The following is a 14,184-nucleotide window of genomic DNA, read 5'->3' on the forward strand; positions in this document are numbered from 1 at the left end:
GTGTTTATTTTGAGTCAGTTAAACTATATACAGAAATACCTGTCAGGGGCAGATCCTCCATAAATGTAAGTTTCTTTTTGTCTTTATTTTTATTTTTCCAAAAGAATAGACTTTGAAGTATACACTGTTTTTTCCCCTTTAATGTCTTGAGTTTGAATGAATTCTTAGAGTTTCTGGTCACATATTAATACTAAACTCATGAGCATGTTTAAATAGTCCACCTGGAGATATATTTCAAATGGTGTTTCATATGGTAGGTATAGTAAAGTCTTCATTTCTTCCAAATTAAAGGCAGGTATTATTGTTTTGATACTTAAAGATAGTAATTTACATTAAATAAATGACTTAAAACTAAAAAAAAATTAGGGTCTTTCCATCTCTTTTAGATTCAGGTTTTGGGGGAAAGAAAAACAAATTTCAACTTGGAAAAGAGTTAAAGACAAATTGAATGCAGTGAAAAGCCAGTAAAGTAGGTGATAAAGTGGATATTAATAGAAGGAGGTGATGTGAAACCAAAACCATGAAGGAGAGAGAACACAGGTACAGGGGGAGAGGTGTGGGTCAGAACAAATAAAGTCAGCTTATGGAAGAATACCAACATTTGTGTTCAAAGGGTACTGCTTAAAATGAGATGCTTCTGAATCATAATGAATAAAAATGAATAGAATCTGATTGCAAAGGAAAATGGCCAAGAGAATAGGACTGTGGAGACAAAAGAATGGATTTTGGTAAATACTGTGTGAATTGTTTGTAAGATTGTCTCGTGTCTGTTAGCTCAGAAAATACTCTTCAGCAAGAAACAGGATAAAATGAATTGTGAAAATGATTTGTAAATAAAAGTGCTGAAGAGATTCAAGGCACGGTGTTATTCATGTATGGTATACCCAAATGAGCCATTATTCCTGTGAGGTTATATTAACTTGTTTTTCTTTTAGAATCAAGCAATTAACAAAAAATGACAATACAGCACAGTTACAAGAGCATTGAGGTGGGAATCAAGATGCTGGGTTTGAATTCTAGCTCCACAATTAACTAGCTCTGTGATACTAGGCAAGTCACTTAGGTTCTCTGAGCCTTAGATTCCCCATGTGTCAAAAGAATTTTCCAGATTACCTCTAAGGACACTCTCAGCTATAAAAGTTTATGATTCTCTGATTCTGTGTTGTCAGCAGCTCAGTGGAAGTTTCTTTGAAGGGATTGAGAGTTCAGATGGGATTCTCTCAACCAGGGGCCCCTAATCTATCTGAAGAGATTACCTGAAGTTTTGATGCATAAGTGAATTAAATGACCAGATTAATGGTTGGATGAATTAAATTAAAGCAATTTGAGAGCTTATAAGATAAACCTGTTACTGGAGTCTGGTTGGACACTTGGTGTTAATTATGAGAAAAGAGATGCTATTCATAGGATACTCTTCCTTTCTCTCCAGCTTCTTTTGTGAATTTGCTTTTAAAAGTAGTCCTTTAGTTTTCCTTTTATAATCTTGTCTCTTTTGACCAAGTGTGGCTTCATGGACAGGAGACAATTTGAACTAATATTGAAAGAAGGGTAGAATTTAGACAAGTTTGGGAAGGGAAGGGAGGCCTTTCAGGTGGAAAGAATAGAACTTTGAAAGGCTTGAAATAGAAAAATCGTGTATTCATTCAGGACATATTTATTGAGCATCTATTCTTCCAGACCTGGCACTGTGTTAAACACCTGGGACTATTTAAGTGGCAATTCCTACTATCTAGGAAGGAGGACAGACGTCAATCATATAATTACACAAATATATAATTTCATATTTTGGTGAATATTGTGAAATAAGGGGCTAGAGAGCCATGAGAGCAGATGGCAGGTGGACCTGGTGCTGTCTGGGGGCAGGAGGTGACCAAAGAGCTTCCCTTAGGAAGGGTTATTTCTGCTGAGACCTGACACAGGAGCAGCAGTTGAGTACATGCATGGAAAGAGGGAGAAGTGCAGAGTGGAGGAAGGGCATTTTAGGCAGACGGGACAGCGTGTGCAAAAGCCCTTGGACTTGTGAGTCCATGGCATGTTTGAGAAGCTAAAGAAGGCTAGTGTGGCTGCAACTTGGAAAATAAGGCAGATGGAGAGAATCCTGGAGGAAAAGGCAGGTGGGGAATGAGCACGGTGTCCCCCCTTTGACAGAGCGTAGACACTAACATCCTTATGAGTCAGTTTCTGTGCGCCCGATTGGAAGAAAGCATCTTTACTGTGGGGTGGGCATTGGGGCATCTGGGCGCAAGCATCGTCTATGCTTTGTGTTCTCAAATGGGCCTTTAGAGTCACCAGCACATCTAGCAAGGAGTAGAACAGCGACTTGAGAAATAAAAGGCTTTGCTTATTCAGATGTACATATGACCTCTGAATTGGAGGTACAGTTGGGTGGATAAGCCTGAGGAATCCTACAAAAGCCATGACAAAAATAAGGCTTGCTATGTTAGCAAACAGGGTCTAATGGAATTGCATTCTTGCAAGTATGGTATCACCAGAACTACATGTTTTCCTCTCCCTTGGTCATAAAATTAAATGAAAACCCTGCCCAAGGGTGTCTCCTCATATCAAGTCCAGTATTCCAATTGTCATAGGCACCAAGCAATGATCACAACCCCCGCTTGTCGTCACCCTACAGAAAACACAGTTGAGACAGTTAAATGAGTCGCCCCCATCAGTAGCACCTGGTCCCTAATTATGCATCAGCCATTTTTGGTGTCACTCTCCCCTCTTCAAATTGGGACTCAAAAATGCACCCCTCGGGGACAGTGGTGTAAAGAGAGTATGATAGATATAGAGTGTCTTTCTGGAGGGTCCATTTCACTTGAAGATTTGTGAAGACATTTATTTTTTTATTCTAAGCACAGATATAGAGTAGACTATAAAATATCCATGGAATTTTCTGGTGAAAATTAGAGACTTGAAAAGTTTGCCCTTATGTCAGACTGCTTAAGGTCAAACCTCCAGATTCCTGGTGGGATGCTTTATTCCCTTTGGCTGTTAGAGATGTTTTGATGAAAAACTTTGAGAAGCATTGAGTCTTAAACTGTTATAGGATATCCTGTGCTTTTCTCACCGACTTCTTAGAGTAATGAATTTTATGAACTTGCTTTTAAAAGTAGTCGTTTGGGCTTCCCTGGTGGCGCAGTGGTTGAGAGTGCGCCTGCCGATGCAGGGGACACGGGTTTGTGCCCCGGTCCAGGAAGATCCCGCGTGCCGTGGAGCGGCTAGGCCCGTGAGCCATGGCCGCTGAGCCTGCGCGTCTGGAGCCTGTGCTCCGCAACGAAAGAGGCCACAACAGTGATAGGCCCGCGTACCGCAAAAAAAAAAAAAAAAAAAAAAAAAGTAGTCGTTCATTTTTGCTGTTGTAATCTTGCCTCTTTTAGGTTTCAAGGGAGGATGTTTTGTAACTTGATAAACAGGAGTGTATCTACTTACCCCTGTCTGCTTTCATAGTCTTCACTCTCATGGCGCATCTTTAAGTCTTCATTTTATCCTCACACCTATGCTTTTGCAGAGTTGTTTTCCCCTGTTCCTCTTGAACCCTTTACATGACCTTATTCAGACCCCTTTCCATCTCTGCTCTTTCTCCTTTGAGATGTGACAGACAAATGTACACTGATCCACGGCCAAATGAGTTGTACTTTTGTAGGAGGATGAGATAATGTTTGTTTTATTTCCAACATCTTTTCTAATGTGTAGAGATCTTCACCTTTGTTCGCTGCAGTGTTTGGGGGGGAACTTACCCTTCAGGCCAGCTCCTCCTCATCCATTCTGACTCAGTCCCTGGCCCAGTGCCAAGCCCAGCAGACCTGACCACTCCTTCCTTTGAATTCTCCTAGCCCTCCTCTGCCTCTGTTGACAGGCGCTTCCTTGTGTCGTGTTGCGCTTACCTGTTGACACATCTGTCTTCTCATCTAGAGATCAGGGAACCTTGTGTTCTTCACCTTTGTATCATCATACATGGTACTGAGCTTCGCACATGCTAGTGCTCAATTAACATTAAATAGATTGAGTGAAATTGTTTGACTTAATTGATTACAGGGAGTATTTACAGTAATTTTGAGATTCTTTTATTCACTTGGTGGCATCCAATGTCAAAGAGTAAAGAAGCCCAATATAAGGGGCTGCATCTTATGATTCAGACTTTTAGAGATGGAATGGGAGGGACTTCAAGGTAAGGTTGCCAGATAAAATTTAGGGCATGTAATTAAATCTGAATTTCAGGTAAATAACAACGCTTTAAAAATATAGGCATATCCTTACTGTTACACAGGATGCACTTACACCAAAAAATTGTTTATTTTTTATCTGAAATTCAAATTCCCTGAGCATTCTGTATTTTTATTTGCTAAATCTGGCAATCTTACTTCAAGGTCAAATAGTCCCACTGTCTCCTGCAGGCAGTTGTAGGTCTGTGCTAGGATTCAGATCGCCAATTGGTGGTCTTCAGGCAGCACTTGGCCATCTGTATTAAGACACATCTTATTTGCCCTGCAGTATGTTTTAAATTTTTCAATTTTTGCCAAAATTGAAAAATATGGAGATTTCCCATAAAAAATCAGAATTTTCAGGTTATCTTCAGAGTTCTAAAGCCTGACCACACTGGCTCAGCACTCCTGTCCAGCTAGGGAACAGCTAAGCCCATTTTTTGATGGAGCATGAGCTCTCTGGACTCCTTGCTTCTCCCCAGCATTGTGGGGAAATTTCATCTGCCAAACATTATCAGACTTGTATGGTGTTTTTCTTAGAGTTAAGAGGAAAGTGAAACATTTTTTGAATTCATGTCTCTATTAAAAGCAGGAAAATAAAAGATAGCCTTTTATCAAGTGTTTCAATTAAAATGGGAAAAATCTTCTTCTTGGATAAGCAAAGAAATTTCCTTAGTGCATTAAGTGCCAGCAAAATGAGCCTGTATCTAAAGAATACAAATAGTGGTACTGTTTTTCTTATCCCTCCCTCACGTATTCACACAATGAACTTTAGGGCATTTGAGTTCTTGGTCTCCGCTAGAATGTAAAATCCCTGACAGCAGAGACTTTCTGTCTTTTTGGTTTACTGATGTATCCTAAACCCACAGAACAGTGCTTGGTTCTTAATAGACATTTGATCAATATTTGTTAAATGAAGGAATGGATGATGTAAACCGTCTGAGAGAGAGAAAATCTTTGTGGCTAGAAATCTTCAAGAAGGGAAGAAAAATGTTGCCATCTCCAATAGGATGGCATAACTAGGTGACTGTCTATGTTTTTTTATAAATATTTTTATGGTGTAGATGCCTTATAACTCCTAAGGGCGAAGGAAAATGGTTACTGAGGACAGAAGTTCTTGTCTACATCTCCAGAGCTTAGAGGGACCTTGGATGCAATTGTTTCCCCTCGTTATCAAGAAAGGAGTTCTTTGGAGAACATCTGAGGAAGGAACCAGAGGCACAGGTTGGAAAGGACTCTTTGTTACTATGTGACCTGGTTTCTCTCCTGCCTACAACTAACATTGCCACAACCCAGGGGATTCTTCCTGCAGCCTTGCAGAAGCCAACCAAGCCCTCCCACTTGCTCTGTGGCTACCAAGGAAAAAGGTGCAGAGACCTTATTTTGAGCAGAAACCAGTCTCATTTTTGTTTGGAAGACCAAGATCGTCATGGCCATAGTTCAGTGGAATGCTACCTAAACTCCATGGGTTTTGAGCAAAAATCAGGACAGTTACACACTAAGTTTGAATTTGCCTACAGGGGAGAGCTTTTATATAAATGTCTTCCAAACCATCCTTCCCTCTACATGGGGGATCTGCTGGCTCTAGGGAATCTGGCTGGAATACCAAAAGCTGCTATAAAATGTATAGTTTGTTGCCCCTTCTCATTTTGTCTGGTTACTGCCATATGGTCTTTATGAATTCACAGTTATTCTTAGAAAATATCCTTAGGCGTGTGGTAAAAATGCACAAGACAGAGAAATATAGGCAAATGAGAGTTTGGTTTTCAACCACAGATTCAACAATCCGGCCCTAAACAAGACTTCTGGCCTTACAAATAAATGCCTAGGAGTGGAGACAAGAAAACAACAGAAAAATGTAGCCAGATCTGTCATTATTACTCCTGGTAGCAAGCATAAGATGCCTATATTAGTTTCGTAGGGCCACTATAACGAAGTGTCACAAACTGGATGACTTGGAACAATAGAATTCCATTGTCCCACCATTCTGGAGGCTAGAAGTCTAAAATGAAGGTGTTAGCAGGACCATGCTCCCTCTAAAACCTATAGGGGAGGCTTCGATTCTTCTTAGCTTTTGGTGATTTGCCAGAAGTCTTTGGCATCTCTTGGCTTGTAGATACATCACTAAAATTCTTTGTCTTCACATGGCCTTCTCTCTGGGTGTCTTCCCTCTGTGTCTGTCTATGTGTCCAAATTTCTCCTTATGGCGATATCAGTCATATTGGATTAAGGCCCATCCTGACCTTATTTTAACTGGATCATCTGTAAAGACCTTATTTCCAAATAAGGTCACATTCTGAGATACTGGGGGTTAGGACTTTGACAGATCTTTTTCTGGGGGGTGGGGCATAATTCAACCCATAACCTCCTAATGCAGTCGTATTATTCTTTGAACTTAAGCTTTCCAGATACAACTTGTTGTTCTTCCTGTGGAATATTACATTGATTAAATTGCCTCTTTAGTTTTTCAGCTATCAGACGCTTTTCTCTGGCAGGCTGATATAATTAAGGAACGAATAACTGAATCAATAAGGAAAAGAGCGTGCTCTTTCATATTTTCCAGCTGTTCTGATGATTCATTTAGGGCGCTGCGTGTGCATGTCACTACTGAATATGTGCTTGTTAAGAGAGATGAGACCATGACATATAGTGGAAGAAGGGAGAGAAGGGGATCTGGATTGTTCTTTGGTAAAAGTCCAAGAATGACCTCCTTGAAGGGAGGGGACATCATAAGGCGGTATATGGAGGAGAACACCGTCTCATGTGTAACTTTGTGTAAACAAGAAATGTTTTAAACATGTTTATTGTTTGGAAAATACATTTTATTTTAATGTTGCATGAAACACTTTGGGTTGAAGCCATGCAGGACTATATAAACACTGCGTGAGCTAATACATTTTCTGTCCAAGGAAGGATTCACCACTATCCATGATAATAACCTCTGTGAAATACCATTTTATGGAAAGTCCCATGTTGCTTTGTCTAATTCCAGTTCCCCAATGGAAAAATTGCAAGTTTAATTCTTGGTCTTTTAAAAGATAGATAAATATAACATGTACATTATAAAAAGAAAATTATTGTTACATAAATATAAATAGAATAAACCATAGGCTACTATTACTATTGAAGTATAATATATATCTATTGTAAAGAAATCTAAAAATAATGGGAAGCTTTAAAAAGCATATAAATTACCCATCATTCCACAATTCAGAGATAACCACTACTAATATTTTGACATATTCTCTTCTAATATATTTCAAGTTATGCAATACTTTAAATAAAATTAGCATCAATATATGCATGGTTTGTAACATATTTTAAAATAAATAATATATAATGAGCATTTTCATACCATTAAACAATCTTCTAGCACTTTCTATTGAGTGATTGCCTATGTGCTTTGTTTCTATTTCAGTGTCAGAGCTTTCATTTTTTAAATTACTAAAGTAATACATGTTCACAATAATTTTTTAAAAATCCCAAAACCTAAAGAAGAAAATATCAATTGCCCACAATCTTACCATTGCAGAGATAATAAACAGTATTAATATTATGACATATAATGCATGGCAGTGTAATTGTCTGGATTTCTATCTTTTACTATCCATGGTATTTTTTTTTTTTTGCGGTACACGGGCCTCCCACTGTTGTGGCCTCTCCCATTGCGGAGCACAGGCTCAGGACGCACAGGCCCAGCGACCATGTCTCACGGGCCCAGCCGCTCCGCAGCATGTGGGATCTTCCCGGACCGGAGCACGAACCCGTGTCCCCTGCATCGGCAGGCAGACTGTCAACCACTGCGCCACCAGGGAAGCCCTATCCATGGTATTTTTAACCTTTGTAATCCCAGCACTTAGTTCAGTGCTTAAAGCATAGTAGTTGTTTGATACACTTTTAGTGAATGCATGAATGAATGAATGGTTGGATGGAGAGGCTGCAAAGATTCAGCTTGTGGGAGAATACAATTCATTTCAGACTCAGCAACCTACTGTAGATTGAGAGACAAGGTAGCTAACCCAAGGCCCTTAATGAATAGGAGCCTGCTCTTTCTGTTCATCTGAATCAGCCTCCAGGCAAAGAATTCAATTTGATTTTTCTCTCATCAGTCCAACTGAAAAGCTGAAAAAGCAAAACCAGAGACAGGGAGGCAGGAAGTGGAACAGGCTTGAATGAGTAGGTCGGCACTGAGCTCTAGTTGTTTCTGTTGGGAAGAGCATGGGATGAGAGGAGCCATGCTTCTCCCAGCAGTATGCCTGAGCAGGAGCTGTGGTGGGTGGCATTCTGCCACGACAAGCATCCTCCATGATGGAGGGTCTGATGATTTCCCTGGGGGATTCAGGGGTCGGTGTGACCCTCAAGGTTTTGCCTGACCTGTTGCTAGAGTTTGCAGCAGAGGAAGACACAATCGTGCTGGAGGAATTTGGGGTTCTGTTTGCTCAGATTGGAAGCAGGGCCGACAGAGAGTCTGATCGATATCTTTGGGTTATAGAAGGCACCAACCAAAGTCTCTTCTATATTTAATTGAGAAACATCTGTCTTAAGTCTCAGCATATGCCATGGGAAAGAAAGTGATCTATTTCTTAAAACCCTGCATGGAATACTCAGTTCTTGCAATAAATTATGCGGATATATTCTTCCCATATGGGATGGTCTGGTCCTCACAAACCCTCTCCTTCCTCCCAAGCCCCTCTCCAATATAAATATACATACAGAGAGATATAAAAACATCCACAAATAAATAGATGGATGGATGAATAGGGAGACAGACAGACAGACAACCTCCACCTGCTTTTGGCCAGCACCTGTTATCACATCCCTCCTTTCTCTTAAAAGCTCCCCCAGAGCCAAGCTCAAGACCTTAGCCATACTGACACCTTTCTCCACATTGTCTCTTCCACCCGGGAAAATCTCGATCCACCTTCTCTCTGGTCCACACCACCTATTTGCAAAGGCCTAGCTCAAAATATATTTCTTCAGGAAGCCTCACTGTTCCATTTTTACCCCAGTTTATCTTTCCCATCTCTCACCTTCTAGAGCCTTAGCCTTTGCCCCATTTTCCCGTTTGATGTGGTGGACCTGTATGTATATTTGAGGGTCAGAGTAGTTTTGCCTATTTTTCCCACGTGCAGAGTTGGACACACATAGTAGTTAGTACTTACTCATGGAGTAAGAGCCTGGTCTGAATAAATACTGGGAGAGTTGGTGGAGTTGGCGTGGTGTAGTATAAACCTGGCATCTGCTAAATCAGCATAGATGTCCTGGTTTTCCATACGGCTGCTATAGTCACTTTGTAGAACTGAGCATTGATGCCTTCATCTATAAAATAGAAATGCTAATATATCTCTTTAACTACCTTTTAGACTATTTTGAGTTATATGATGTATGTGTGTGTGTATATATATATATACGACCACACACAAACATATCTGTTATTTACTGGACAAAAAAGAGACTTTAAAAAACGTAGTTCATTCATGGTACCAATGTTCAGTAATATTTCCTGAATGAAACTGAAATGGGACCAAACTTCTCCAAGCCCCCCAAAGCTTTCTTGAGATTACCGTAAGTTCATACAAAAATTATTTCTGTGTGCAATGTAAGATTATGAACTCTAAACTTACAGATGGAAACATTACCTGGGTGTGGTGCACTGGAGAGCACTGTGGGTAAACAGTTATTGGGGGTGTGATTACAGGGATATCCTTCACCTGACCCCATTTCTATAAACCTGAGGACCACCTACTTCTGCCTTGCTCAGTTTTCCCAGTTGTAAACATTTGTGGAAAAATATAAACATGATGGAATTCTCATTATAAACTAGGCACCGTGATTCCATAGAAGGAGATGGTGGTTAGGGCCTCAGAAAACCTAAATCCTAGTTCATTTGGCGACACTGTAACTTCTTCAAGACTGAGTCTCATTAAATGTGAAATAGGAGGTTTGTGTGCTCCTCTGTTATATGCCAGGCATTGTATAACCACGGACGCACAAAGGTGAATAAGGCATGATCTCTGCCCCTCTTACGACTCTCAGTCTAGTGGGGCGGAGAGGTGTGCCAACCAGTCATGGCTAACTGTGAGCCCCTTCTTCCAGGCTGATGGTAAACACAGTGATGCCAGCAGGGAGGGAGTGGTGAACTGTCTGGGTGGATGAGGGAATGCTTGAGAGCAGGGGTTTCCATTAGTAATAGCTGTCTTGCCTTCTCTTCAGTGTCCTCGTAAGGCTGAAATGTATGTGAAAGAGCAACACAGTCAAACATGAATAATCATAATGATGATGATAATATTTATTATTACTAATTTTTACTAATTATGTTATTATAATCATCAGTCTGATTCACATATTGTACTTCTAGGCATTCAATTCAAAATAAACCCCACACTCCTGGCTAGTCTCTTAAAGGGATGCTGGGTTTTCCCTTATGTGTTACAAAGGGTTCAGACTCTGCATTCGTAAAATAAGAGAATGTGGAATCTGTGTCGTTTGGCCTCTCAGAGGGTTCTTTTTTAAATTTTTCCAAAGTCCTGGGGCTCTTCTGGGTTTTTTTCTCATTCCATGAGTTTCTGTCCATCTTTATTGCCTGTTTTAATTACTGATTTAGGCGACAGATATTTAGTGAACACTATGTATTCAGGGAGTATAAATACAACTAAATAATACAGACAAATCTGAAACACACAAACATATTTTATCCCATGATAAGTGCTCAGTGGAAACAAATGATGAGTGAATTGAGAAGGAAGAACAGTGAGTGGACCAGAGGTCAGAAAAGGCTTTGTGGAGGAAGCCGCACTTGTGGTGGCCCTGCACGGATAGGTGATTTTCACTTAGGCACAAGAGTGGTCTTATCCTTGCCATCTTACAAAGACATGAGAGTGTGAATGAGTCTGGTATCTTAGTGGCATCGAAGAGACCATTTCATTTAGATTATATTATATTTAACACTAAGAGATAACACTGAAGGAGCACAATATTTTGATTTAATATTGGCTCAGATATCAGCTGCTGAGCATTTTTACCTATGAGTGTTACTTTTCCTATGAGCACAGAATGTACCTCTTCTTTATCTTCATATCCACCAGAGTGCCTTTCATGTAAGAGCAGTTCAATAAATATTTTAAAATATTCAGTGTTGCTGAACTGTTTTAGATGTAGCTAAAGACTTCTTGGAATTTGAAGAAAAAAGGAAGATATAATTTACTAAAGGCTTTACCCCTAAAGGAGAGACATGGATGGCATCAGAAATGATTTTACGCTCAGCTCAAAAGCGTCAGTTGTTTGGATGTATATTGAGTTAGAAGACCCCATGATGAGCATAGCGCAGTCATATTCATATATTTGGATAGAATGGATGCCTACTTGAGTGTGTTAGGCACTCTGATGGATTGGATGTTCATCTCCAGAAGGGTGACACATGCATTCCTGTTAAACAGTGTCCCTTGATGCTTATGCTCTCCTCACTTCCTTGTTTTGCAGCTCTACAGCTCCATGGACTTTGGGAGACGGTGGCAACTCATGCATGAACGCATCACACCCAACAGGTTTTACTGGTAAGCCCCATCCTCAGTCTCACCACCCTCTTAGATAAGGAATTATCAGACAACATAGCACTCGGGAGAATTCCTGGACACCTTCAGCACTTGAAGTCATGTGTGTCCTAGCCCTTTGCTACTCAGAGTTTGGTTCATGGACCAGCAGTATTGGCATCACCTGGGAACTTGTTAGAAGCGCACAATCTCAGGTCCCACTAAGACTTCCTGAGCAAGGCTCTGCATGTAGCATAATCCCTGGTGATTTAATGTGCATATTAAAGTGAGAAGCCCTGGGCTGGAGAGCTCCATGAGAAGGTCATGATGGGGTGCTCTTAGCTATGTACTAGTCTCCCTTCTTTTTGGAAAAAGCAGATATTTTATGAACCTATTCTAAAAGCAGTATTCCGAAAACATAGTCTGAAGAACACTAGTTCCACACAGTGCTTCTCCTTCCAAAGGCATTTCTGTGGTCACATAATTTTAGGTAACGGTTATCTAACTCTGCCCTCCTGGAGACTCAGGATTCACGTTAGGATACTGAAGACTCTGGAGAAGCCCAGAGGGAGGGAAGCTGCCAAACACAAAGTCACTGATTCCCAAACTCATTTCACTCCAGAGTCCCTTTCTCACGACACACCTGAATCCTACAGAGCCACTTCTGTGGAGCACATTTTGAAAAACTTTTTTAAGAGTGAATATGTGTTTAAGATGAAGAATTAGCCCTTCCCCCAATCATAAAATGTCATTCTTTTTTTAACTGAAAAATACTTCATTAACTATATATTATGTCATAAATTTTAGTTGGTATTATCAGGGAGAACAGATTTACTCTTGTACAAGGGGCAAGTGTTGTTATTAACTGGTATTTTTTAATACATGCATACTGTTGTTACCTTGGTTGTAGCAAAGTAAACTTGGTTTGGTATAATTTTACCTTTTACTCTTCCTTGCTCTATGAAATGCTTCTTAGTTGTATCTCGCTTTCATTTCGGCAGAAATCATGGCCAAATATATGTAGGAAGCATACACCAAAGTGTATAATATTCTTAATTATGTGCTTAATTAAAAACAGAAAAAAATTAACAGTATTTGAAAGTAGTACCTCTTCCATGTCTCATTTTAAATACCTTAGTCAGTTCCCTTAGGAAGTCACAAGATGGCCATTTATGCCTTCCACAAGGCGGGGGTTGTGTGTGTGTGGATGGTGGTCATGTAGGTATATGTATCCCTGTATGTATATACAACCATGCCAACATCTTTGGAAGCAGCGTTTTCACCCAGTCCCCTCTGCACCTATAGAACTTTGTCCAGAATTAAAATGATGATTGCTGAAGCACACTGTGAAAATCAACCGTGTCGTATTATACACAAAGTACTGGGAGAAAAAAGGGAATTGGGATCACTGCTTTTGACTCAATACCTTGGCTATTCCCAGTTATTTTTCCCTTTTCAGACCAACTATTATTTGGTCTGTAACTATTATTACAATTATTATTTGGTCGTATTTAGAATTGTATTAAGATTTTTTTCAATAGACTACGGCAGAAAAAGGAAATATTTGTTTTTCTGACATTCTAGCTATATAACTACTGCCTTTTTGCTCAGCTAAGGTGGACCCGTTTCTCAGTGTGCCAACATTCAGAAGTCCCTCAAAAAGAAAAGAGTAGCCCTCTGCTCTTTCTGGAACAAAGTCTTGAGATGGTAAGGCAGTTAGCCGACTAGGAAGTCAAGTTGACGGAGAAAGAAAGTACAGTCGACTGGATAAGACTCGTCATTGTTTCTGAAGGAAATTAAATTAAGTGGATGATGGGCAGCACTTTCCTTTGTTTTGCAAAGAGCAAGAAGAGAATGTTCCCCTTGCTGTCTGCCTTCCCCCTTCCTTTGTGTAGCAGAAAGAATAAATCCCCAGGTTCTGGCAATTGTATTTCACCTCTTCGCCACTCTGTGCTTCTTTCATATATGCCCCCATGGGGAAATATAAAAGTTAGTGCCTGTGCTGGCTAGACAAGTGGTAGCTGAAAATTCCATTTTTGTATTATCACTTCTCTGTGTCTGATGTATAATTGCTGTGATTATTCTTTTAGGTGCCATAGCAGTTGTAGAGGAAGAGCTCATTTTACACAGACCTTTTTTTTTTTTTTTTTCCCCAATGACAGAATTCATGGCTGTTGAAAGCGCTTATGTTGGAGAGACATGGCTTGTATGGGTTAGGAGTGGAAATATCGACCAGGCACCTCCTTGAGGAAAGACAAAGTGTGCATTTCTCAGGGTGTAGAGCACAGCTTTGGTTGAGAGAGTGCCTCTCCAAGCTCTGGTTTCCGCATCTATGCAATGGGAACAATATTCTTCTTGTCAGTTTCATATGCTTATTGAAAGGACCAGATACAATCCTTTCGGAATTGGACTCTTGGCAATTTCATTTCACCATTTCCGATTTATAATTT

General features: G+C 40.1%; 1 protein-coding gene across 1 annotated transcript in view; it reads left to right on the top strand.

Moving 5' to 3' along the window:
• Positions 1 to 14,184, top strand: part of SORCS3 (sortilin related VPS10 domain containing receptor 3) — a gene marked incomplete at both ends in the record, with an annotated part of 605,319 nt that overhangs the window by 372,061 nt on the left and 219,074 nt on the right. Inside the window, one exon of the mRNA XM_079708894.1 lies at positions 11,685 to 11,758. Within this exon, the coding sequence (XP_079565020.1) occupies positions 11,685 to 11,758 (74 nt within the window). The remainder of the gene's footprint in view (positions 1 to 11,684; positions 11,759 to 14,184) is intronic.

This window comes from Hyperoodon ampullatus (assembly GCF_949752795.1).
Source record: "Hyperoodon ampullatus genome assembly, chromosome: 1".
In the NCBI taxonomy this organism is placed as follows: Eukaryota; Metazoa; Chordata; class Mammalia; order Artiodactyla; family Ziphiidae; genus Hyperoodon; species Hyperoodon ampullatus.